Below are 18,134 nucleotides of genomic sequence, written 5' to 3' on the forward strand. Positions count from 1 at the left end.
TGCATAAAAGATAAAAAAACACAAATTATTATTCTGTAAACACTATATCGTTGTTTTAACTTAAGTTTCAAGAATGAAAAACATACTAAAGGGACTTCATTATATCTGAAAGAAAATTTATCATTAGCCCAATTTAAATCAAAGGTAAAGAAATACTTTTCCAAACCTTGAGATCATTTTGTGCATTGTTTTCCTTCTTTCTTTTGTTCTATTCTTCGGAGACCATACCACCAACATTAAGCAATAATCAGCCAATCTAAAAATGTTGGTGACAGTAGTGTTTTTCTAAATGAATCCTTCTGTATTAATTAACGAAAGTGTACACCGCACACGTTTTTTTGTGGATAATCATGGTACACAGTTTATTTCATACAAATTGAATTTTACAAAACACTGGAAATGATTTCCAGTCTAATTATTGGATACATAAACAAAATGGCAAAAAAGAAAGTACTAGTATATATTAGATACATGCAGTCACATAAAATGTATAAAGAACATCTTTGGAGGATTTTCAATTTGCCTGTAGAATTCTCCCACGGTTCTCTTCCTGATCAACTGCAAAATGTGGAACGATCACGTGAATTATGGTTTTTCAGTAGCGACAAAATAGTTTGCATGAAAAAAAGATGATAGTATCAAACCGATATGATATCATATAGCAGAACAGTGGATAAATAATAAGAGTGCCTTTACCCTGTTGAGTTTGCGACGAAGTGCGTGTAGTAGAAGTTTTGACTCCATATTGTTGTGATGGTTCCTCATTTCCGAACAATGAATTCACAGCTCCTCTTACCTTGTCCATCACACCTGCATTACTAGAAGTTCTCGTAGGACTCGTTGCTTTAGATATCACCTGAGGCTGAGACACATCAGTTTTGGCATCTTCCCTTGGCTCAGACTTGTTCATTGAATAATCTTTAACTGAAGCACTCTTTAGGCTTGTTATATTCTTATTCCCACTCATTGAAGCAGATAAGGATGATGATTTTTGCATTGTAGACACATTTCTGGCTCCATCACCTTTTTCAGACTGGTTCATGAAATGATCTCTTAGAGAAGCACTCTTTTGGCATGTATTCTTCTCACAAAGAGAAGCAGATGAATTTTGCATAGAAGATGATGGAACTAATGAGGTTTGTGAGGACATGTTGGTTGCAGGAGCAGTCGTGGAACCAGAAGCTAGAATTTTGGAGGATATAGCATTAGCTGCATTTGACCCTCCAGCATAGACAGGTGCCAGTTTCTCAGCTATGTTTTCAGATGTCATGTTTGAAGTTGTAGTAACAGGTTGAGTTGTTGTCGTGAACCTGGCATTGACAGGACCACGTGATTTTTTTGAATCTTGCTCCACTCCTAATTTGACAGTGTGGTGCAAAACATGCTTCTCAGAGATTACTGGATTTGCTCTTGGATGTTGCCTTGCATTTTCTTTGTATCCCTCAGGTGCCAGCTCTGATTCATACACTGAAATGTAATGTTCATACAAGAGTTGTTATATATAAAAAGATGAAAAAGCATAGAAGAAAGAACAAGTCCTAATGAATAATAAACTTAGGGTCAAGGAGAAATTGTTCTATGTTCTGAGGACTACATGTTATGGCCAATCTGCATGTGACACCTTATTAACTATTTTTGGTAGATTAAAAATTGTAGTAACCCGTCATGTGGACATTAGATAGGACCATCATGACCATATAATAATTTCTCAAGGCAAAGGCCTTGAATGATGTGTATTAATTAATTACTTGGGGCTCCAAGGTATTCAGGGTCTTCTTCTTCTTCCTCATCATCTTCTAAGCTAACACCCCAAGAGGGTGTGACATTCTCGTCCTCCATTCTTCTCTTGCTGAGGCTGTAGCGGAATTTCATGGCCCTCTCCTTCACTTTGGTGAGGACTGATTTCTTCTGACAGAGACCATTGTCTTCTTCTGAGTTATGGTTCTTCAACCTCTCAAAGTAAGGAGAGGAAGGGGAAGACGAGGTGGGAGAGTAGGTTGGTGACTTTCTACAAGACTCCCCTCCTGATGTAGCTGCAAATAGGAACACAGAATATGATTTTGGAAAACAATCCTTAGACACCTAGGTGCTAATTGACATATAGAGAGAGGAAAATAAAAAATGATATGTATAATTTGTTTTCAATCGGCAAAGGATATGTATAATTAATACGTGATATAATGTGACAAAAAAAACAATAATAAGTATTTGACAAAGTATATGATGTCGAATATCATCACTCAATGATTTTTCTCTGCACATTCATGTCATTAATCAAACATCTGCATCTTTCCCTTAAGGGTTTATTTTTTTTCGGATATCTCATCTTTCCTTAATAAGCTTAATATTTTGATTGTTTCATGGTAGTGACATACCTTTTTGTTAGTAACTAGCTTATATAACATGGTTAAGGTTTGTCTAAAGCCATGATATGTTATTGTTAAGTGTTTGACAAATGATTACCTCGAAGGAATTGTTCCACGCTAGCGACGGCGGTAGGACTTCTTGAAGTATTAACATGTCCGTACGAGCGTTCTGGCAGAGGCATTTTCTCTTACTAGTTCCCTTCCCTCTGTTGTTGCAATTTGCCTCTGCTTTTTAAATGACTCTGGTTTTATATTTGTTCTTTCTGTGGTTAGTAAATAATAGGCAGAGTTTAACACAAAATGAACCGTGGTAAAGCAATTGGTTCCGGAGTTCTTGCACTGTGCAATAATCTAGCGGCTAACATACTATGGAGGACATACTTGAGGGCTCATTTTTTACACGTGGACACTAGCAATTTTTCTTATTACTGAACCTCTCAAATACGTACTTACCTGATATAGAAGTTGACCAGGCCCGAATGAGAAAATTTGTTATTGAAACACCTTAACTCGCAAGTAAAATTGATAAATTGAGAAGCTCAACGGTAAAATATAACAATTTAAAACTATTTAAGTATAATTATTTGTGTACGAGGGGAAAAAATAAGAACATGCCATCAAATCTCCATGAAAATGTAATACTTTTTCTATGATTGAGGAGACAATGATAATTTCATCTATATGCATGTTGTGTTGTTTGAAGTTACTCAAAATATGTTCAACAATTTCAACATGATAGATTTTTCATCAACAAGTTCTTTTTACTTGTTACCTTATCTTAGCCTTTATTTCTCTCACTGTTCCTTTGCAGAAGTTGAGTCTTGATAAAAACAAAAAAGTGTATCTTTAAGTCCTGTGCCTAACACATATACAGTCATCATTCTCCCATTTTCACCTTTTTTGTTATTTTAGTCATTTTTTCCTCTTTCTCTTTCTTAAGGTTTCAGGGTGTGAAGACATAAACTACCTTTAGGAAGTTGTCTCCTTCGAACCTGTGCAAAATTAATGAAGTAGTACATGGTGTGAAGAACTGTACAAATATAAATATTTAAAGATTAGGAAGAAAAAATTAACAAAATATATATACCTCATAACCATGAAAATTATGCATTAATGAACCTTAGACTGGAAAAGGGGATTTAGCTCCTCATGGGAACATCAAAATACAAAGAAAAAAGTAGAAGAAAACTTAAGATAGAAAAGAACTTGCCATTAGAAAAATAGAAGTGAAAAGTTCTGTATTAGAAATCTAAGAATAAAATAAAATATAAGAAATATAATGTATTAGAAATCTTACTTAATTTCTTGATTCTTTCCTTCAAGCAATTCCAATCAATTCTTCAGTACATATATAATTTTTATTTTCTTAACGATAATAATAGTGGAAGAGATGATGAAAATAACAATATCAATGATAATAATAACAATTGTGATCATGATAATGGTGATGATATTATGGTGAGAAGGACTATTATTAAATATTGTGATATTATGTTTTTTTTATAAAATTAAAAATTAACTTTCCAAAATCTTTTTGTTTTTAAAATGAATATAAAAATATTTTAAAATTGAAATAATTAACTCCCTCAATTTTTTTTCTTCATTTTGATCCATAGTCGAAAGATTTAAATGATAATAATAATATATATTTAAGGATCAAAAATAAAAAATAGGTTAAATGAAATTTTAAAAAATTTAGACACTCATTTTTTTTCAGTTTAGGAACTTATATATAATTTGAGAGAGTAAATTAATTATTTATTATTTTAAAATAATTCTGCATAGGATTTTGTTTATGATTGAATTTCAGAATAGATAAATCCTTTTTTTATGAACCCAAAGATTAAGTAAAAAAAATCATTTATTATTCTTAGAAGATATTCTTTTCTTGAGAAAAAAGGAATAGATATATTCATCTTGTAGTAACTTGGTTTGTCTCTCAATGTGTAATCCGTTCATAAATGTGTTCTTGAAAGATAAAAAATATAAAATTTATTGCCTAAAAGTGTAAAAAGTGCGATAAATATATTCGGCCGTTAATTTTCGTCCGTCAGTGTTAATAAAATGACCTACATGACACAGAGAAACAAATTTGTCACTAAAATGATTACAAACGTGATATTTGTTATAATATTTTTTTTTACTTTTCGTCTTCCCACTCCATTGACAAATGTGCCTCTGAAAGATGAAAATGCAAAATTTAGTCCCCAAAAGTATAGAAAATGCTACAAATATATCTGGACGTCAACAATGAATTGTATAGGAGAGAAATAGGGAAAAGTGAATTAAAAAAATAGTAAAATACAACTTAAGATTTGAACTCTTATACTTTGATTATCTATGTATTTATCCATCTATCAAATTGTTAATTAGTTTTTTAATTAATCAATATATCTACTTATTTTCCAAAAGAAAATAAAATTCTTTAGTTTTATAATATAAAAAAATTGAGTTACCATTTTAAAAAATGAAAGCCTTTTATTTCTTACAATTGCTTGTTTCTTCAACGAATTATTTCTTTATTACATATTCTGTTACATTATGCCAAATGGAATGTAAGGTCGCTACTACTCCTAAATCAGCGAGACATACAACTCTATGTCCCAAGGCAAAAAATAAATCTCTGTATTAATTTTTTTTTTTTTGAGTTAACCTCTATATTAGTTTAAACATTATCGTATTTTTTATTTAAATTTATTTGGATTCTTTATTTGCTAATAATTATTTTCATTTTATTCTATTTATAATAAATGTTGTCTTGAGGAGTGGAAACACGTAAGGTTTGTTCAAGAGATTCTTTCATATTTGATGTATATATATATTTTATTGGTTAAGGAAAAAGACATATAATTTCACTTTAATTTTATCTAATTTAAATTTTGTGAGACTTTTTTTTAAAAAAAATTGATTAAATTCTTTTTTTAAATAAATAAATGTGATATTGCAGCCGAACGTGTTTTTTTTACTCAGAACTCTTGACATATTATTTTCAAATATAAGGATACTTAAGTTAAAATTTGAATATAAAATAATTTTAAATATTAAAAGTGAGAAATTTGATAAAATTATAAGATATAAGATAAAGTTTTATTTTAACAATAAAAATTAATATTTAACAAGAAAATCAAAATAATAAAAATATATACTAAAAAATAATTTAAAAAATATATTACATAAGTATTAAACGAATAAAGATAATAAATTAGAAACACATAATAATAATAATAATAATAATTAGTCATAATTTATTATTAATACAATCGTCCAAAAATATTTATCACATCTGAAAGTTAAATTTTATATTTTCATGTATTTGTAAGGAGAAATTACATTTAAAAAATATTATAACAAATATGTTAATACCTCATTTCAATAACAAAATTCGTTGCCAGTACCCATAGCGTATATTTTATTAAGGTGAGGGAGGAAAGTTGCTGAGAACAAAATGAGTATTTATGTTATTTTATGAATAGCAGTACCTAATTACATATTGGAGTGGAGAAACATAAACAGAAACCCCATCAAAAACCCTCCTCACTCACTGACTCATTCTCTTTCTCTTATCCATCAATCTGGCACCGTCAACCATGGCATCCTTCGCTGCCCCCAACAACCTCGGTAGCGCCGTGCTACCCTCTCGTCCCCCTCCCGTCAAATGCACCCTTTTCCCTTCTTGCAACAACAACAACAACCATTCACTTTCAAACCCTTCTCCCTCTCACCCTCCGCCGCTCTTCAAAGCCATCGCCATCTCCTCCGCCGCCTCCATCCTTATGCACTGTACCCCTCTCTCCCCCTTCCTCCCTAACCCCCTCGCCAAACTCGGCGGAGGCGGCGGAAACACCGGCGGCGGCGGCGGAGGCGGAGACGGATGGTTCGGCGGTGGCGGTGGCGGAAATGGAGGGTTCTGGTCCAGAATGTTCGCCGCGGTGGCCGACGAATCCCAGTCTCAGGAGTGGGATTCGCACGGTCTACCCGCGAACATCGTGGTTCAGTTGAACAAAATGAGTGGGTTCAAGAAGTACAAGGTTTCCGACATCTCCTTTTTCGATCGGAACAGGAAGATGAAAGTGGGAACGGAGGATTCGTTCTTCGAGATGGTTTCTCTTCGGCCGGGCGGGGTTTACACCAAAGGGCAGCTCCAGAAGGAGTTGGAGACGCTGGCAACTTCGGGAATGTTCGAGAAGGTTGATTTGGAAGGGAAAACAAACCCTGACGGCTCAATTGGGGTTACCATTTCCTTCAGCGAGAGCACGTGGCAGTCGGCAGATGGATTTCGCTGCATCAATGTAGGGTTGATGCAGCAAACAAAGCCTGTTGAAATGGACGCTGATATGACCGATAAGGAGAGACTGGAGTACTATTTGAGTCAGGAGAGGGAGTACAAGAGGAGAATCGAGAGGGCCAGGCCCTGCCTCTTGCCTCGCTACGTCCACAATGAGATCCTGGACATGCTCAAGAGACATGGCATGGTCAGTGCCCGCCTGTTGCAGAGGATTCGGGACCGGGTGCAAAAATGGTACCATGATGAAGGCTATGCCTGTGCCCAGGTCGTTAATTTCGGCAACCTTAACACCAAGGAGGTTGTTTGTGAGGTTGTTGAAGGCGATATCACACAATTGGATATTCAGTTTCAAGATAAGCTTGGTAATGTTGTTGAAGGGAACACTCAAGTCCCTGTCATTCAAAGAGAGCTTCCCCGGCAGGTTTCTATTGGAGATTTGTTTCCTTGGTTATGAATGTTTGTTATATGTGCCATTGATGTGTTTAGTATGATTAGGAGTTAGTTTACATGATTACATTTTGTTTTCCCTGATTATGTTTTCTGTTTTGTTTTATGGTGTTCTACTTGTTCATTTGTTTGTGTTACTTACTTGATGGATGTTTCTATTGGATTAACAGCTGCGCCCAGGTTACACCTTCAATATTGAAGCAGGGAAGCAAGCTTTAAGAAATGTGAACTCCCTTGCTTTGTTTTCAAATATTGAGGTGAATCCGCGCCCTGATGAGACTAATGAAGGAGGTATAGTTGTTGAAATTAAGCTAAAGGAGTTAGAACAAAAGTCAGCTGAAGTCAGTACCGAGTGGAGTATTGTCCCTGGACGTGGAGGGCATCCCACTCTGGTATTTATTTCTGTCTAATTGAATTTGTATTCTCTTTAACAACCGAGGAATTTTTGGCCTGCCCAATTAATTTGTTTACTTTCTATTTTGACTTTGTGTAGGCTTCCCTTCAGCCAGGTGGCACTGTTAGTTTTGAACATCGGAATCTGCAAGGGCTGAATAGATCTATTAACGGTTCTATAACAACAAGCAACTTCTTGAATCCTCAGGTAGGTACCCTTGAGCTAGTCCTTGGAGTTTCTTCATTTGATTCTATGAATAGTTTTATGTCTTATAATTTTGGCATTGTTATCACAATGTCTCCCTTTTGTTCTGCCTCAGGATGATCTTGCATTTAAGCTAGAGTATGTGCATCCATATCTGGATGGTGTATACTATTCACGCAACCGTACTCTCCGTGTAAGCTGCTTCAATAGCCGTAAGCTGAGTCCAGTATTCACTGGGGGGCCAGGCGTGGATGAAGTGCCACCAATATGGGTTGATCGTACTGGTGTTAAAGCTAATATTACAGAGGTAATTTCATTGGTTCTTTTTAAGTTAAATATATGAACCTTGAGTTGGCCATTTGGGCTAGTGGTATTTTTCAATTAATTTTTTTGTCTTGTGTGCCATGCAGAATTTCACACGTCAGAGTAAATTCACATATGGACTTGTAATGGAAGAGATAACAACACGTGATGAAAGTAGTCATATCTGTGCAAATGGTCAAAGAGTATTACCTAGTGGAGGAATTAGTGCCGATGGACCTCCAACCACTCTCAGTGGTACTGGCATTGATCACATGGCATTTTTACAGGCAAATATCACACGTGATAACACACGTTTTGTGAATGGAACTGTTGTTGGAGACAGAAATATGTTCCAGGTGACTCTCATTCTACTCTCAGTGCCTTTGAAGTTGTGTGCATGGATGCATTACATCTTCCTATCAGTTTTGTGATTTTTGGAAACACTGAAAAAATGATTCTCATATATTATGGGAAGGGATCAACTTATACCACTAAAATGACACCAATTCTTACATCTTCAATAAGTTTGTTTGGAACATGATTTTCATTTATCCAACTTTTAAATTATAACTATATATTACTTTGATTGCCTGTGTCAAATTTTGTCAAAATTGAACAATTATAAGTAGTCAAAGGGATCTTATTTTTGTATGTTTTAAAAGTATATATTATGCAATTTGATGCATATCAATGGAGTATTAAATAATTTGTGAATATTATTTATATGATAACAATTGTAAATTGAGATAAATTTATCCAATAAAAAGTTATTGAATAAGTTGATCCCTTCCTATACAATTTATACCCAGCATTTTGTTTTGCTAACAATTCAAATCTTGACTTGGGTGGGGAAAGACAAAGCAAGAAGTTTGAAGAAAAGACAAAAGGGTGCATCAAGCAGGGGCAGAGCATATAATTTCTATGCAGATGCCATGTCTCCCTAAATGTTTATCAAAATCTTTTAGATTATCCATTGTATAAGTATGACTTGGCCTCCATAATTTATTCATTTTGGCCTTGCAAACACCTCACACTGACACATGTTCATGGAAGCATAATCTACCAAAGATAATGAAATTCTCAGTTCTAACATGGGCACAAGTTAAAGGACTATGCTTAGTTGCTCTTCTTTGCTACTTTTTTGTTTTTTTTGTTTTACAAACACACACACACATAGATAGATATTATCAGCCAAAGAAAAAGATATATTAAAAACTTATGTAAAAGTGGTATATTCATCGAACAGAACACTAGTGATGGTTTTTATGTTATATATAAATATTTTATATTTTTCTTTGGTTGATTTGACTAAATTTAGTATTAATTTGTGATGTGTCTGGTAGTATTGTTTTCCATTAGAAACTTTCTTGCTGCGAATAGCTGAATTTATGTTATGATTCTTCATGGAGGTGGCATATAAAAGCCTTGCAACTAAGATAGAAGTAGCAGGGAAGGGTGAAGGATGTTCCAATTTTTATTTCAAGTATAGCTAATCTTTTGATGATAATTAATGCAATCCTTGTTAGAGGATGATACCTTGGCTAGAGTTATCAGTGTGCCATCTCTGCCGTGAAAGCGTTTATTTTAACCAAGCCTTATCCCCTCATATGGTGTTGGATACTTGGATAAATCAATACCATTGAGTTCCATCCAAAACACATTTTCAGCCACACCTCTTAGGGCAAGCCTGCAAGGTCTAACTTGCAGTACCAACAAGATATTGGTGTTTTCAGAATTTCTGTTCTTGGAATATGTTATGTCTATGTTTTCTGATAATGCATTGTGAACATATGCAAACTGCAGGTAGACCAAGGCCTTGGCATTGGCAGCCAGTTCCCCTTCTTTAACCGTCACCAACTAACTCTGACACGATTTATCCAGTTGATGGCAGTGGAGGAAGGGGCTGGTAAACCACCTCCACCAGTGCTTGTCCTCCATGGCCACTATGGTGGTTGTGTAGGTGATCTCCCCAGCTATGATGCTTTTACTCTTGGGGGGCCCTATTCTGTAAGGGGCTACAACATGGGTGAGATAGGAGCTGCCAGAAACATCCTTGAGGTAGGAATGAGATTTTAGTTTAGTTAATTCTTATAATCTATATCTGTCAAATACTTGGGAATTAAGTTTAACCGTCGATTTCTTTCTACAGCTTGCAGCTGAGTTAAGGATACCTGTTAAAGGTACGCATGTGTATGCATTTACTGAACATGGCAATGATCTAGGGAGTTCAAAGGGTGTCAAAGGTAATCCTACAGAAGTCTACAGACGAATGGGTCATGGTTCATCCTACGGTCTTGGTGTCAAGCTTGGTTTAGTGAGAGCAGAATATGCTGTTGATCACAACTCAGGAACTGGTGCATTGTTTTTCCGTTTCGGAGAGAGGTTTTGAAGTGCAAATTACTGACGTCAGTATATTGTTCACTGGGGTTTCTTTTCGTTAGCGGAAGAATTCTTGAGCGGGGAAGGGAGATTATAGATACTTGAAAATTACATTGTACTAGACTAGCAGACTCGGTGTTTTTGTTTGTTTCCCGTAAAATTGGTATAGGGTTCTTTGGAAATATTAAGATGGGAGATAATCTTGATGTCTGTTATGAAATGGATTTAGTTTATCTTTGCGGCTAGTGATCACTGCACAGTTCATGAGAACAAATGGATCCTTATAATCTTTTAAATGTTTTTTTTTTGTTAAATATGATTGTCAAATTATTAGAGGTTAAAATGTCGATCTTTTGTTTGTGTTAATTTTTTTTTCGGTGTACATGCCAAAATTTGTTTGTTATTTTTAATTTTAGTTGTAGCAAAATAGCCGTTTAAGTACTTTTATTATTTCAAAATTGTGTTGTGAACAACAAATCGAGTCTTCTCTTTTTGAATGGAGTAGATTATATGATTAAAAGACATCATAATGTTGTTATTAAGAATATTTAAGTCTTAAATATTCATAATAATCTTTTCTTTCTGAATGAAGTCCTTCACGAATGTCCGAGCTATTTAAGATGAAATTTTAACATGGTGCTATTCTACCTTTTTTTTATGTGATCGACTCATTTAGTCTTGTCAAGTATGTCTATACATTCAACCTAATATTCTCATCACATCTATGTTCTGCACATTAGTATCAAAATATATTTAATGGTATAACTTGATCGTTAATCTATTTATAAAAGCTGTACTGTAAATTGTAGCGGACATTTCAACTGTAAGATTTTTTTTAAACCCTCCGATTCATTAAAAAAAAAAATATGACTAATATGAAGTTCGATCGAGAGGTAAGTAAAAATTGATCAAAAGTTATTTTTATCAAAGATTGAACTTGAATAATATATGAAAGATTCAACCTTAACTTCGACACATTAATTACTTATATCTAATCACTTGATTTTTAACTATAAGATTGATTTAAATGTTATCACACTAGTATTTTGTCAATTCTGTCATGTCTTAATTCATTTCACTTCATCTTTTTGAAATTTAATCACATTTCATTAAATTAATCGCTTATATTTCTTAATGTATTATTGTTTATTTAATCTTATATATTAAGGTGCTTCAATTTCTTAAGTAAATCAATGTTATGACATTTTTTTTTCTTTTAACTAATTGTCAACCATTAAAATTAGATTATTTTTTTTACTGTCTATTTGTATCCATCCAAAATAGAGGTAAAAAATGCATAGTAAAGTTAGATAAAATTGAAGAGATTAAAGCATTATATATCTCTTTTTTTTCATTAGAACAACAATATGTATAAATTGAGATAAAAAAAAAAAAAAGAAGAAGTCAAGGCACTATGTCAGTTTAAAATTATTATTAGAATGGAGTTTTATTTTACATGTTACGTTAGGTTAATAATTATAATAAAAGGAAAATGTTTAAGCATTCACGTGATGTGCGGATACATATCTAGTTTAATAGTATCAACTTGTAAGATCATAGTTTATAATCACATTATGAAAGAGATTTGTATCAGAAAGCTTCCTATAGATGGCAAAAAAAATAATGGGGAAAGGTAAATGGAAATTCAGAATTCACGAAGTGGACCCTTTACATTTGTTTGTAAATGTCCTTAGAATCCAAATAAATTTGTCAATGTTTCGAGTTCCGCATAAAATGTTTCACAAACCAAATAAATTATAATCCCTTTACATTTCTCTTGCATTCATCTCACCAAATACATCCATGATTTAAGTTTTAGTGTTGTTATACTGCCCCTACCCACCCAACTAACACCGAAAACAAAAAAAATAAAACAGATGAAGCCCTAGTGTTACATAGTCAATTTGGTGACTTTGGTTCCCAATGGCCACCAAGAGATATGCCTTCACATAATTAAAGGCCATGTCTTGTGCCAAGAATGAGAGGCAATGAATTCTGTGACTTTTTCTCTCTACCAAATGGAGGAACCTAATCCTTTTATGCTATAAACCTAATTCCTTTTTCAACTGAGCCAGAGTAGCTTCTATTTCCTCAATGTTATCGTCAACGCTTCTGTTTCCCTTGCTAGCTTCACCTTGACTGCTATTGCTTGGTGTCTCCGTCCCAGAAAAGTTGGATGTATTTTCTCCCTGAGACGTTTTATAATCATCATTTTGATCAGTAATATTAAGTTCTTTCTCAAGGAACTCCACAAATTCTTCTCCTATTTCCTGAAAGGTAAAATTTCAAATATTATGAATCCTCATTTAGGACCTGTTGCCAACTATATATCTAGATGGCTCATCTACACATCATAATTCAAAAACAAACAGATAAGGATGTAAGCAGGAAGTCTCACCGCCAATTCCTCCCATAGACTCTTTGGCTTTCCTTGTGAAGCAGCGTTTGCTTCCCAGTTCTTGAATTCTTCTTGAAGATCCTTAAAGAAGTCCTCTGTAATAACAAAACCAAGAGGTCTCAAACACTAAAAAGAAAGGAATTACAAAATTAAGTTGCAATATACTAGAGACATACATCCCTTTCCCCCTGTTGATAGATTTATATGGGATAATCAATGCCCAGCAGATTTTTTTTTTGGTCATCAAAAGCCCAGCAGAATTTGTAATAAATACAGGTTAAACTTATGAGCAACATGATGCCTACCAGAGAGTATGTATCTACCTATTGTTATTTGAACATCCCTCAAAAAATTACCTGCATCATTAAGATGTTGGACCATAAGAAGATTAAAATAAAAATTAGCTAACTTTATAAAATGATAGGATAAGAAACCAAAAATAGCAAGGATTAAATATGTTTTAGTCTTTGGGACAATACACGCTTATAGGCCCTAAAAAAATCATAGCCTTTTTACCCTTCATTTATGGAAATGTGTCAGTGTGATCAACTGGTCTCTATTTCCATAAACAAGGGACCAAAAAGAGATGATGTTTTATGTGATACAAGGACTTGACACATTTGCAAAAAATGAGTGACCAAAAAACAAATTTCGGTATATATATATATAGAGAGAGAATAAAAACATATTTAATCCTAAAATATAATATTATCTCTCAGACAGTGTTAGGGAAAAAAAATAGTATTAGAACTTAGATGAGTGTATTGAAAATTATCTCTCAGACAGTTAAAGGTCAACAATTAGCATCAGAAGAGGGTGCAAGGACAAAAAGGAAACATATAGGGCCGGCAGCTTAAAGTTTTAACTAGCATGCGGCATGGTCAGTACTAGTAATCACTAATGAACCTAATTAATAATATAAATAGGAGTATTAGATTAAGGTATGCTTCACAACATTAAATACTGTCAATAATATATTTTAGTTTGGTACTTTGAGCTGTCTTTTTTCTTTTACTTCTTCCCTAATCCTCAACCCATAATTCTTTGACATTGTATCAAAGCCTAATCATTCACGGAGCGTATCTCCCTTCCGCTATTTTGAGTTTATAGAACTCGGTATATTTCTCCTTTTAAAAGAATAAAAAGAAAAAAATATTGCAGATGTGTAACGGCAATTATAAAAATGAAGAACATATTCAAAAGTGACGTTTTGTAGCTAGATTTTAAACAATATTGCAGATGATTATTAATCTTTACCTAGTCCATAAAATTCTTCTTCAGTTTGTACATTCCTACTTCGGCTTCCTTGAGAAAAATCATAACCTCGACTTCCAGAATCATATTTTTTGCGGGAACTAGAATTTAGCAATGTATTGTATGCATGTTTTATCCTCATAAACTTCTCCTGTGCCTTATCCTGTGAAAAGAAACTTTAAAATTACATAAATAAGCACAACATATTTCAATCTTCTGATGGTTAATTATTAATACATTAATTAGAAATATAGTAAAAATCAATGTGAGCAATCACTAACACACAATCCAAAATAGAAGTGTTACATCATTGAAGCACTTTCAGCATAATGCATACAGCAAGCTTTTACAACTTTGTCCTTGTGAACAAGTTTACATTTGTTTTTTCTGATTTCTGATTTCTGATCAATTTACATCATTGAAGCAATATTATAATTTTTGCCCAAAATTTTTAAGTAAAATTCAAGATTGGAAGACGATATTCTGATTACAAGTGCTAGGACATGAGGGTCATGACCTGATATGTCACATTCAGTTAATTAACCATCTATATCCACAGTTTTTTCAACTTATGAGAACTAGTACACATGTAAAAGGGAATGAATGTGCTTTGCTAAGCAGGAGAGTCAATAATCAGGCTACATATTAAAGGTGGATCTAGATCGGTAAATGCCCATTCATGAAAATTCTGGTGAAACTTATAGTTTCTGATGGCAATGGAACCATGGATACAAATCACTAAGACCTTGTGACACAGCCGGATTATGTAATTCATCTTTTCATTGAAGGACAATAGGGCATACAATCAACACAGTAGCTGTGTTTATACTAAAGTAGAGAGTGCCAAACTATACCAAACTTGTTACCACAATCGAAATCTTGCATATGCAGAAAATACCATCAGTGCAGAATACTCAGTAAAGAGTACCATCACATAATTCAACAGTACTATACCTTTCCATTGGAGATAAGCAAAGTCTGAGTTATGTTTTGCACAAACCAGTCAATCTCGATGGGACAATTTTGATCCATTCCAGACACAATGATAACCAATAACACACAACCTCAATCTATCCATAGAGAAGTATCCAGCTTTGTAAAGAGGAACCCCCCACCCCTGAAGCTAAACATTAGAGAAACATACAATAAAGAGGAATTGGGACAATATGGCTGCAACTTGAAACAATTAACATCCTAACAAAGGATAAACCCCCTAATTATAAAAAAATTCCCTAAATCATAAACAATTTCTATTCATTTCCCCATATAACATGGTAAAATATTTACTTTTGAACTTAAATTTGGATAACTTAACTCTAACAGAATAAACCCACCAACAATTGTCAAATCTCTAGATGTCTGGTCTGCTTATTAACCTTAACATTTTCAAAACACACACTAATGAGAGAGCAATGACATTGACAAGCGTCAAACAAAGCAATTACCTCTTTATTAACATCGGGATGATACTTAAGAGCAAGTTTCCGATAGGCCTTTTTGATTTCGTCGACGGATGCTGATGGAGACACTCCCAAAACATCATACGGTGACTCGCTACGCCTTGCTCTCACCACCATCGTTCTATTCCTATTGCTCCATCCTTCTGTTTTATGGTGCTTCCACTGAGAATGGTTAAAACGAAATCCGTAGCTAACTTTACAAGTGGGTATGAAACAACTTGGTAGAGGAGATCTCAAAAGGAAGCTATTTGCAGTTGCAGTGAGAGGGAGAGTTATTCCATGCATTTTATCTCCAAAGCTTTGTTCTCTCATCTCTTATCGTCATTCATAGGAGGATTCTGGATCAATCTTCGGAACACCAACATCGCTCTCTTATCACCCAAACAAAGTCCCAAACATTTTGGATTGAAATTTCGTTTAACTTACTCAACCCACGACCAATTTTATTTTTTATTTTTTTAAAAAAATGGTAACTATTAACTACCTCTTTTTCTCCTCCCTTAAAAAAACAGACAGACAGACAATAATAGTTTTATACGTTAATTTAGAAAATCCATAATTTTAATTAATACAATATTAATTTAAAAATAACTTATAAATATCATATTATATTTAATATTGATTGAAGAAATTAGAGTATTAATTAAAAAAATCTAAAACTATAAATCTCTTTTAGATAAATAACTCATTAAAAACATATTATATTAATTTGGTACAAAAGTCTATAAGTCAAGTTATCAAATGAAGAAAATATACCTAATTGTATGGGAAATATATATATATAATAATTTTTAAAATAATTTATAAGTAAATAACAATGTAAAAACCTGCATCATTAAAGTCTAAAAACAAAATGTTTAGATGCTTGATGAAGATGTAGATATGACTTGTGAGCCTCTATGTTATTGGGCCTATGGTAGGAGGAACAATTGATGCCCACAAAGAAAAGAAACCTTTTAGTTGAAGGTTATCTGAGAGAAAGCAGAGTAGAGTTGTATTAGAGCTGCATCCAAAATCCTGTTGGAGAGGTTCTCCCACCAATCCAAGGTGCCACGTCAGAGAAGGAAAAGTGCTTGGAAACTGAGGCAGTGATGAGGATTGCAGCAATGGCCACCACATTTGCATCCTCATCTCCACAAATTGCAGCTTCTTCTTTTACTCTTCCACCCTTCCAATCCAAAAAGTTCATCCTTTTTCACAACCCAGTACTTCAAAAAAACAACATACTCCGACCCATTCTTCTTCCTCCTCCTCCTCCTGCTGCTGCTGCCCAAGATGCGGTGGATGCTGCGGAACAATTGTACAAAACCACCGATCAAGGGGTGGCCACAGTCGTATCCGCTCTTTTCTTTATTGCTTTCGTTGGCCTATCCGCTATCACTATTGGGGTAAAACTGTAAAACAACTCCCTACTTAACTCTCTTACACTTTGGTAAAATTTTAGTCTCTCACAGGTCACAATTTAATTCTTGAAAGAGTATAAAGTGTGACAATTTTTTATTATATTTATAAGATCATTTTATCATTGTGTAATGTTGATCCTATCAATTTGACAAGTTGTCTTTTTTTAGGATGAATTAGGTATTAAGTTATAAAATTTAGAAACTAATTTGTCACACTTTTTATATATTTAAAAATTAAATTAAGAGACTAAAAATATCATTTATCCTTTATAGTTCTGTTCTGAATGCGCCTAGTTCTGTTTGTTGTGTTGCAGGTTATCTATCTGGCAGTGACGGATTTCCTGCAGAAGAGAGAGAAAGAGAAGTTTGAGAAAGAAGAAGCTGCTAAGGGCAAGAATAAGAAGAAGAAGAAGGTGGGCAGAGCCAGGGCAGGACCTAGAGGATTTGGCCAAAAATATGTTGAAGACGAGGTTGATGAATGAACCATTTCAGGTCCTCTTGCCTTGCATTCAAATGAATTTTTACTTTAACCTTTCTTTTTCTTTTCTTTTTGTCTTTTCCGTGTTGCTATTGCTTAGTTCTCATCACAGTGTGATTTTGAGTTTCCAAAACAAAACATGTGTTTAACGGCGGAATGCGAGTAATTAACCTTGTTGGATTAATTAGTTAAATTAAATTCATTGCAACACAGCATTTCAGGAAACGCTGAATGGACCGCAGAATTTATTGAAACTGCCCCATGCCTACGTTGTGGTTGTTCATTATTGGTTTTTTGTTTGAAATTCATATGATATGATGAGTCGTGGATGTTCCTTTTTTATTTTTTATTTTGTATCTGTAGTGTGAATCATGGGCGGTTCCTGGTTCATGGTTATGCACTTATCCTATGCGTCTAATTTTTTTCAACAAAGATAAAACGTGTAATCTGCCAATCGAATTTGACTAAAACATAGTAATAAAAGTTTCATTTAATTCACTTATTTGTTGACTTTAGTTAACCATAATTACATGAAAATGTGTTGATAAAAATGAACATTTTCAATAATATTTATATGCCTTTGAAAAGAAGAATAATATTTATAAGCTGATTTCTGTCAACCCCTTAAAAATCATTTTCTTCATTGCAGTTGCTTATTCCACTCTCATCAAAGATGAAGAAAAGAAATATGAACACGTTGATCACAAGAACTAGAATGTCACTATTAAAAAAAACTCGTTTGTGTTATTGTTTGATGGATTTG

At 33.7% G+C, this 18,134-nt stretch overlaps 4 protein-coding genes across 6 annotated transcripts; 2 read left to right on the forward strand and 2 right to left on the reverse strand.

The window, feature by feature from the left end:
• Positions 1-376: 376 nt before the first annotated feature.
• On the reverse strand, positions 377-2,548 carry LOC114388056. The gene is made up of 4 exons (XM_028348392.1): positions 2,464-2,548; positions 1,749-2,033; positions 697-1,467; positions 377-558 (listed from the first exon to the last, which is right to left on the reverse strand). The coding sequence occupies exons 1-4, from the start codon at positions 2,546-2,548 to the stop codon at positions 515-517; spliced, it is 1,185 nt and encodes a 394-aa protein (XP_028204193.1). The 3' UTR covers positions 377-514.
• Positions 2,549-5,838: 3,290 nt separating this feature from the next.
• On the forward strand, positions 5,839-10,744 carry LOC114387145 (protein TOC75-3, chloroplastic-like). The gene is made up of 7 exons (XM_028347278.1): positions 5,839-7,072; positions 7,269-7,490; positions 7,592-7,699; positions 7,812-8,003; positions 8,107-8,355; positions 9,803-10,057; positions 10,149-10,744. The coding sequence occupies exons 1-7, from the start codon at positions 5,954-5,956 to the stop codon at positions 10,386-10,388; spliced, it is 2,385 nt and encodes a 794-aa protein (XP_028203079.1). The 5' UTR covers positions 5,839-5,953; the 3' UTR covers positions 10,389-10,744.
• Positions 10,745-12,029: 1,285 nt separating this feature from the next.
• Positions 12,030-15,916, reverse strand: LOC114385716 (dnaJ homolog subfamily B member 8). Of its 3 annotated transcripts, none has more exons than XM_028345758.1 (5): positions 15,476-15,916; positions 14,034-14,193; positions 13,082-13,132; positions 12,777-12,871; positions 12,030-12,648 (listed from the first exon to the last, which is right to left on the reverse strand). In XM_028345758.1, exons 1-5 carry the CDS (start codon positions 15,800-15,802, stop codon positions 12,421-12,423), a joined length of 861 nt encoding a protein of 286 aa, XP_028201559.1. In that variant the 5' UTR covers positions 15,803-15,916; the 3' UTR covers positions 12,030-12,420. The 3 variants fall into 3 exon arrangements, with proteins under 3 accessions (XP_028201559.1, XP_028201560.1, XP_028201561.1); XM_028345759.1 differs by having other exon boundaries at positions 13,100-13,132; positions 15,476-15,915; XM_028345760.1 differs by lacking the exon at positions 13,082-13,132 and having other exon boundaries at positions 12,069-12,648; positions 15,476-15,914.
• Positions 15,917-16,386: 470 nt separating this feature from the next.
• On the forward strand, positions 16,387-17,654 carry LOC114387898. The gene is made up of 2 exons (XM_028348145.1): positions 16,387-16,878; positions 17,208-17,654. Exons 1-2 carry the CDS (start codon positions 16,582-16,584, stop codon positions 17,373-17,375), a joined length of 465 nt encoding a protein of 154 aa, XP_028203946.1. The 5' UTR covers positions 16,387-16,581; the 3' UTR covers positions 17,376-17,654.
• Positions 17,655-18,134: the final 480 nt, after the last annotated feature.

Source organism: Glycine soja, chromosome 15 (assembly GCF_004193775.1).
Source record: "Glycine soja cultivar W05 chromosome 15, ASM419377v2, whole genome shotgun sequence".
NCBI lineage: Eukaryota > Viridiplantae > Streptophyta > Magnoliopsida > Fabales > Fabaceae > Glycine > Glycine soja.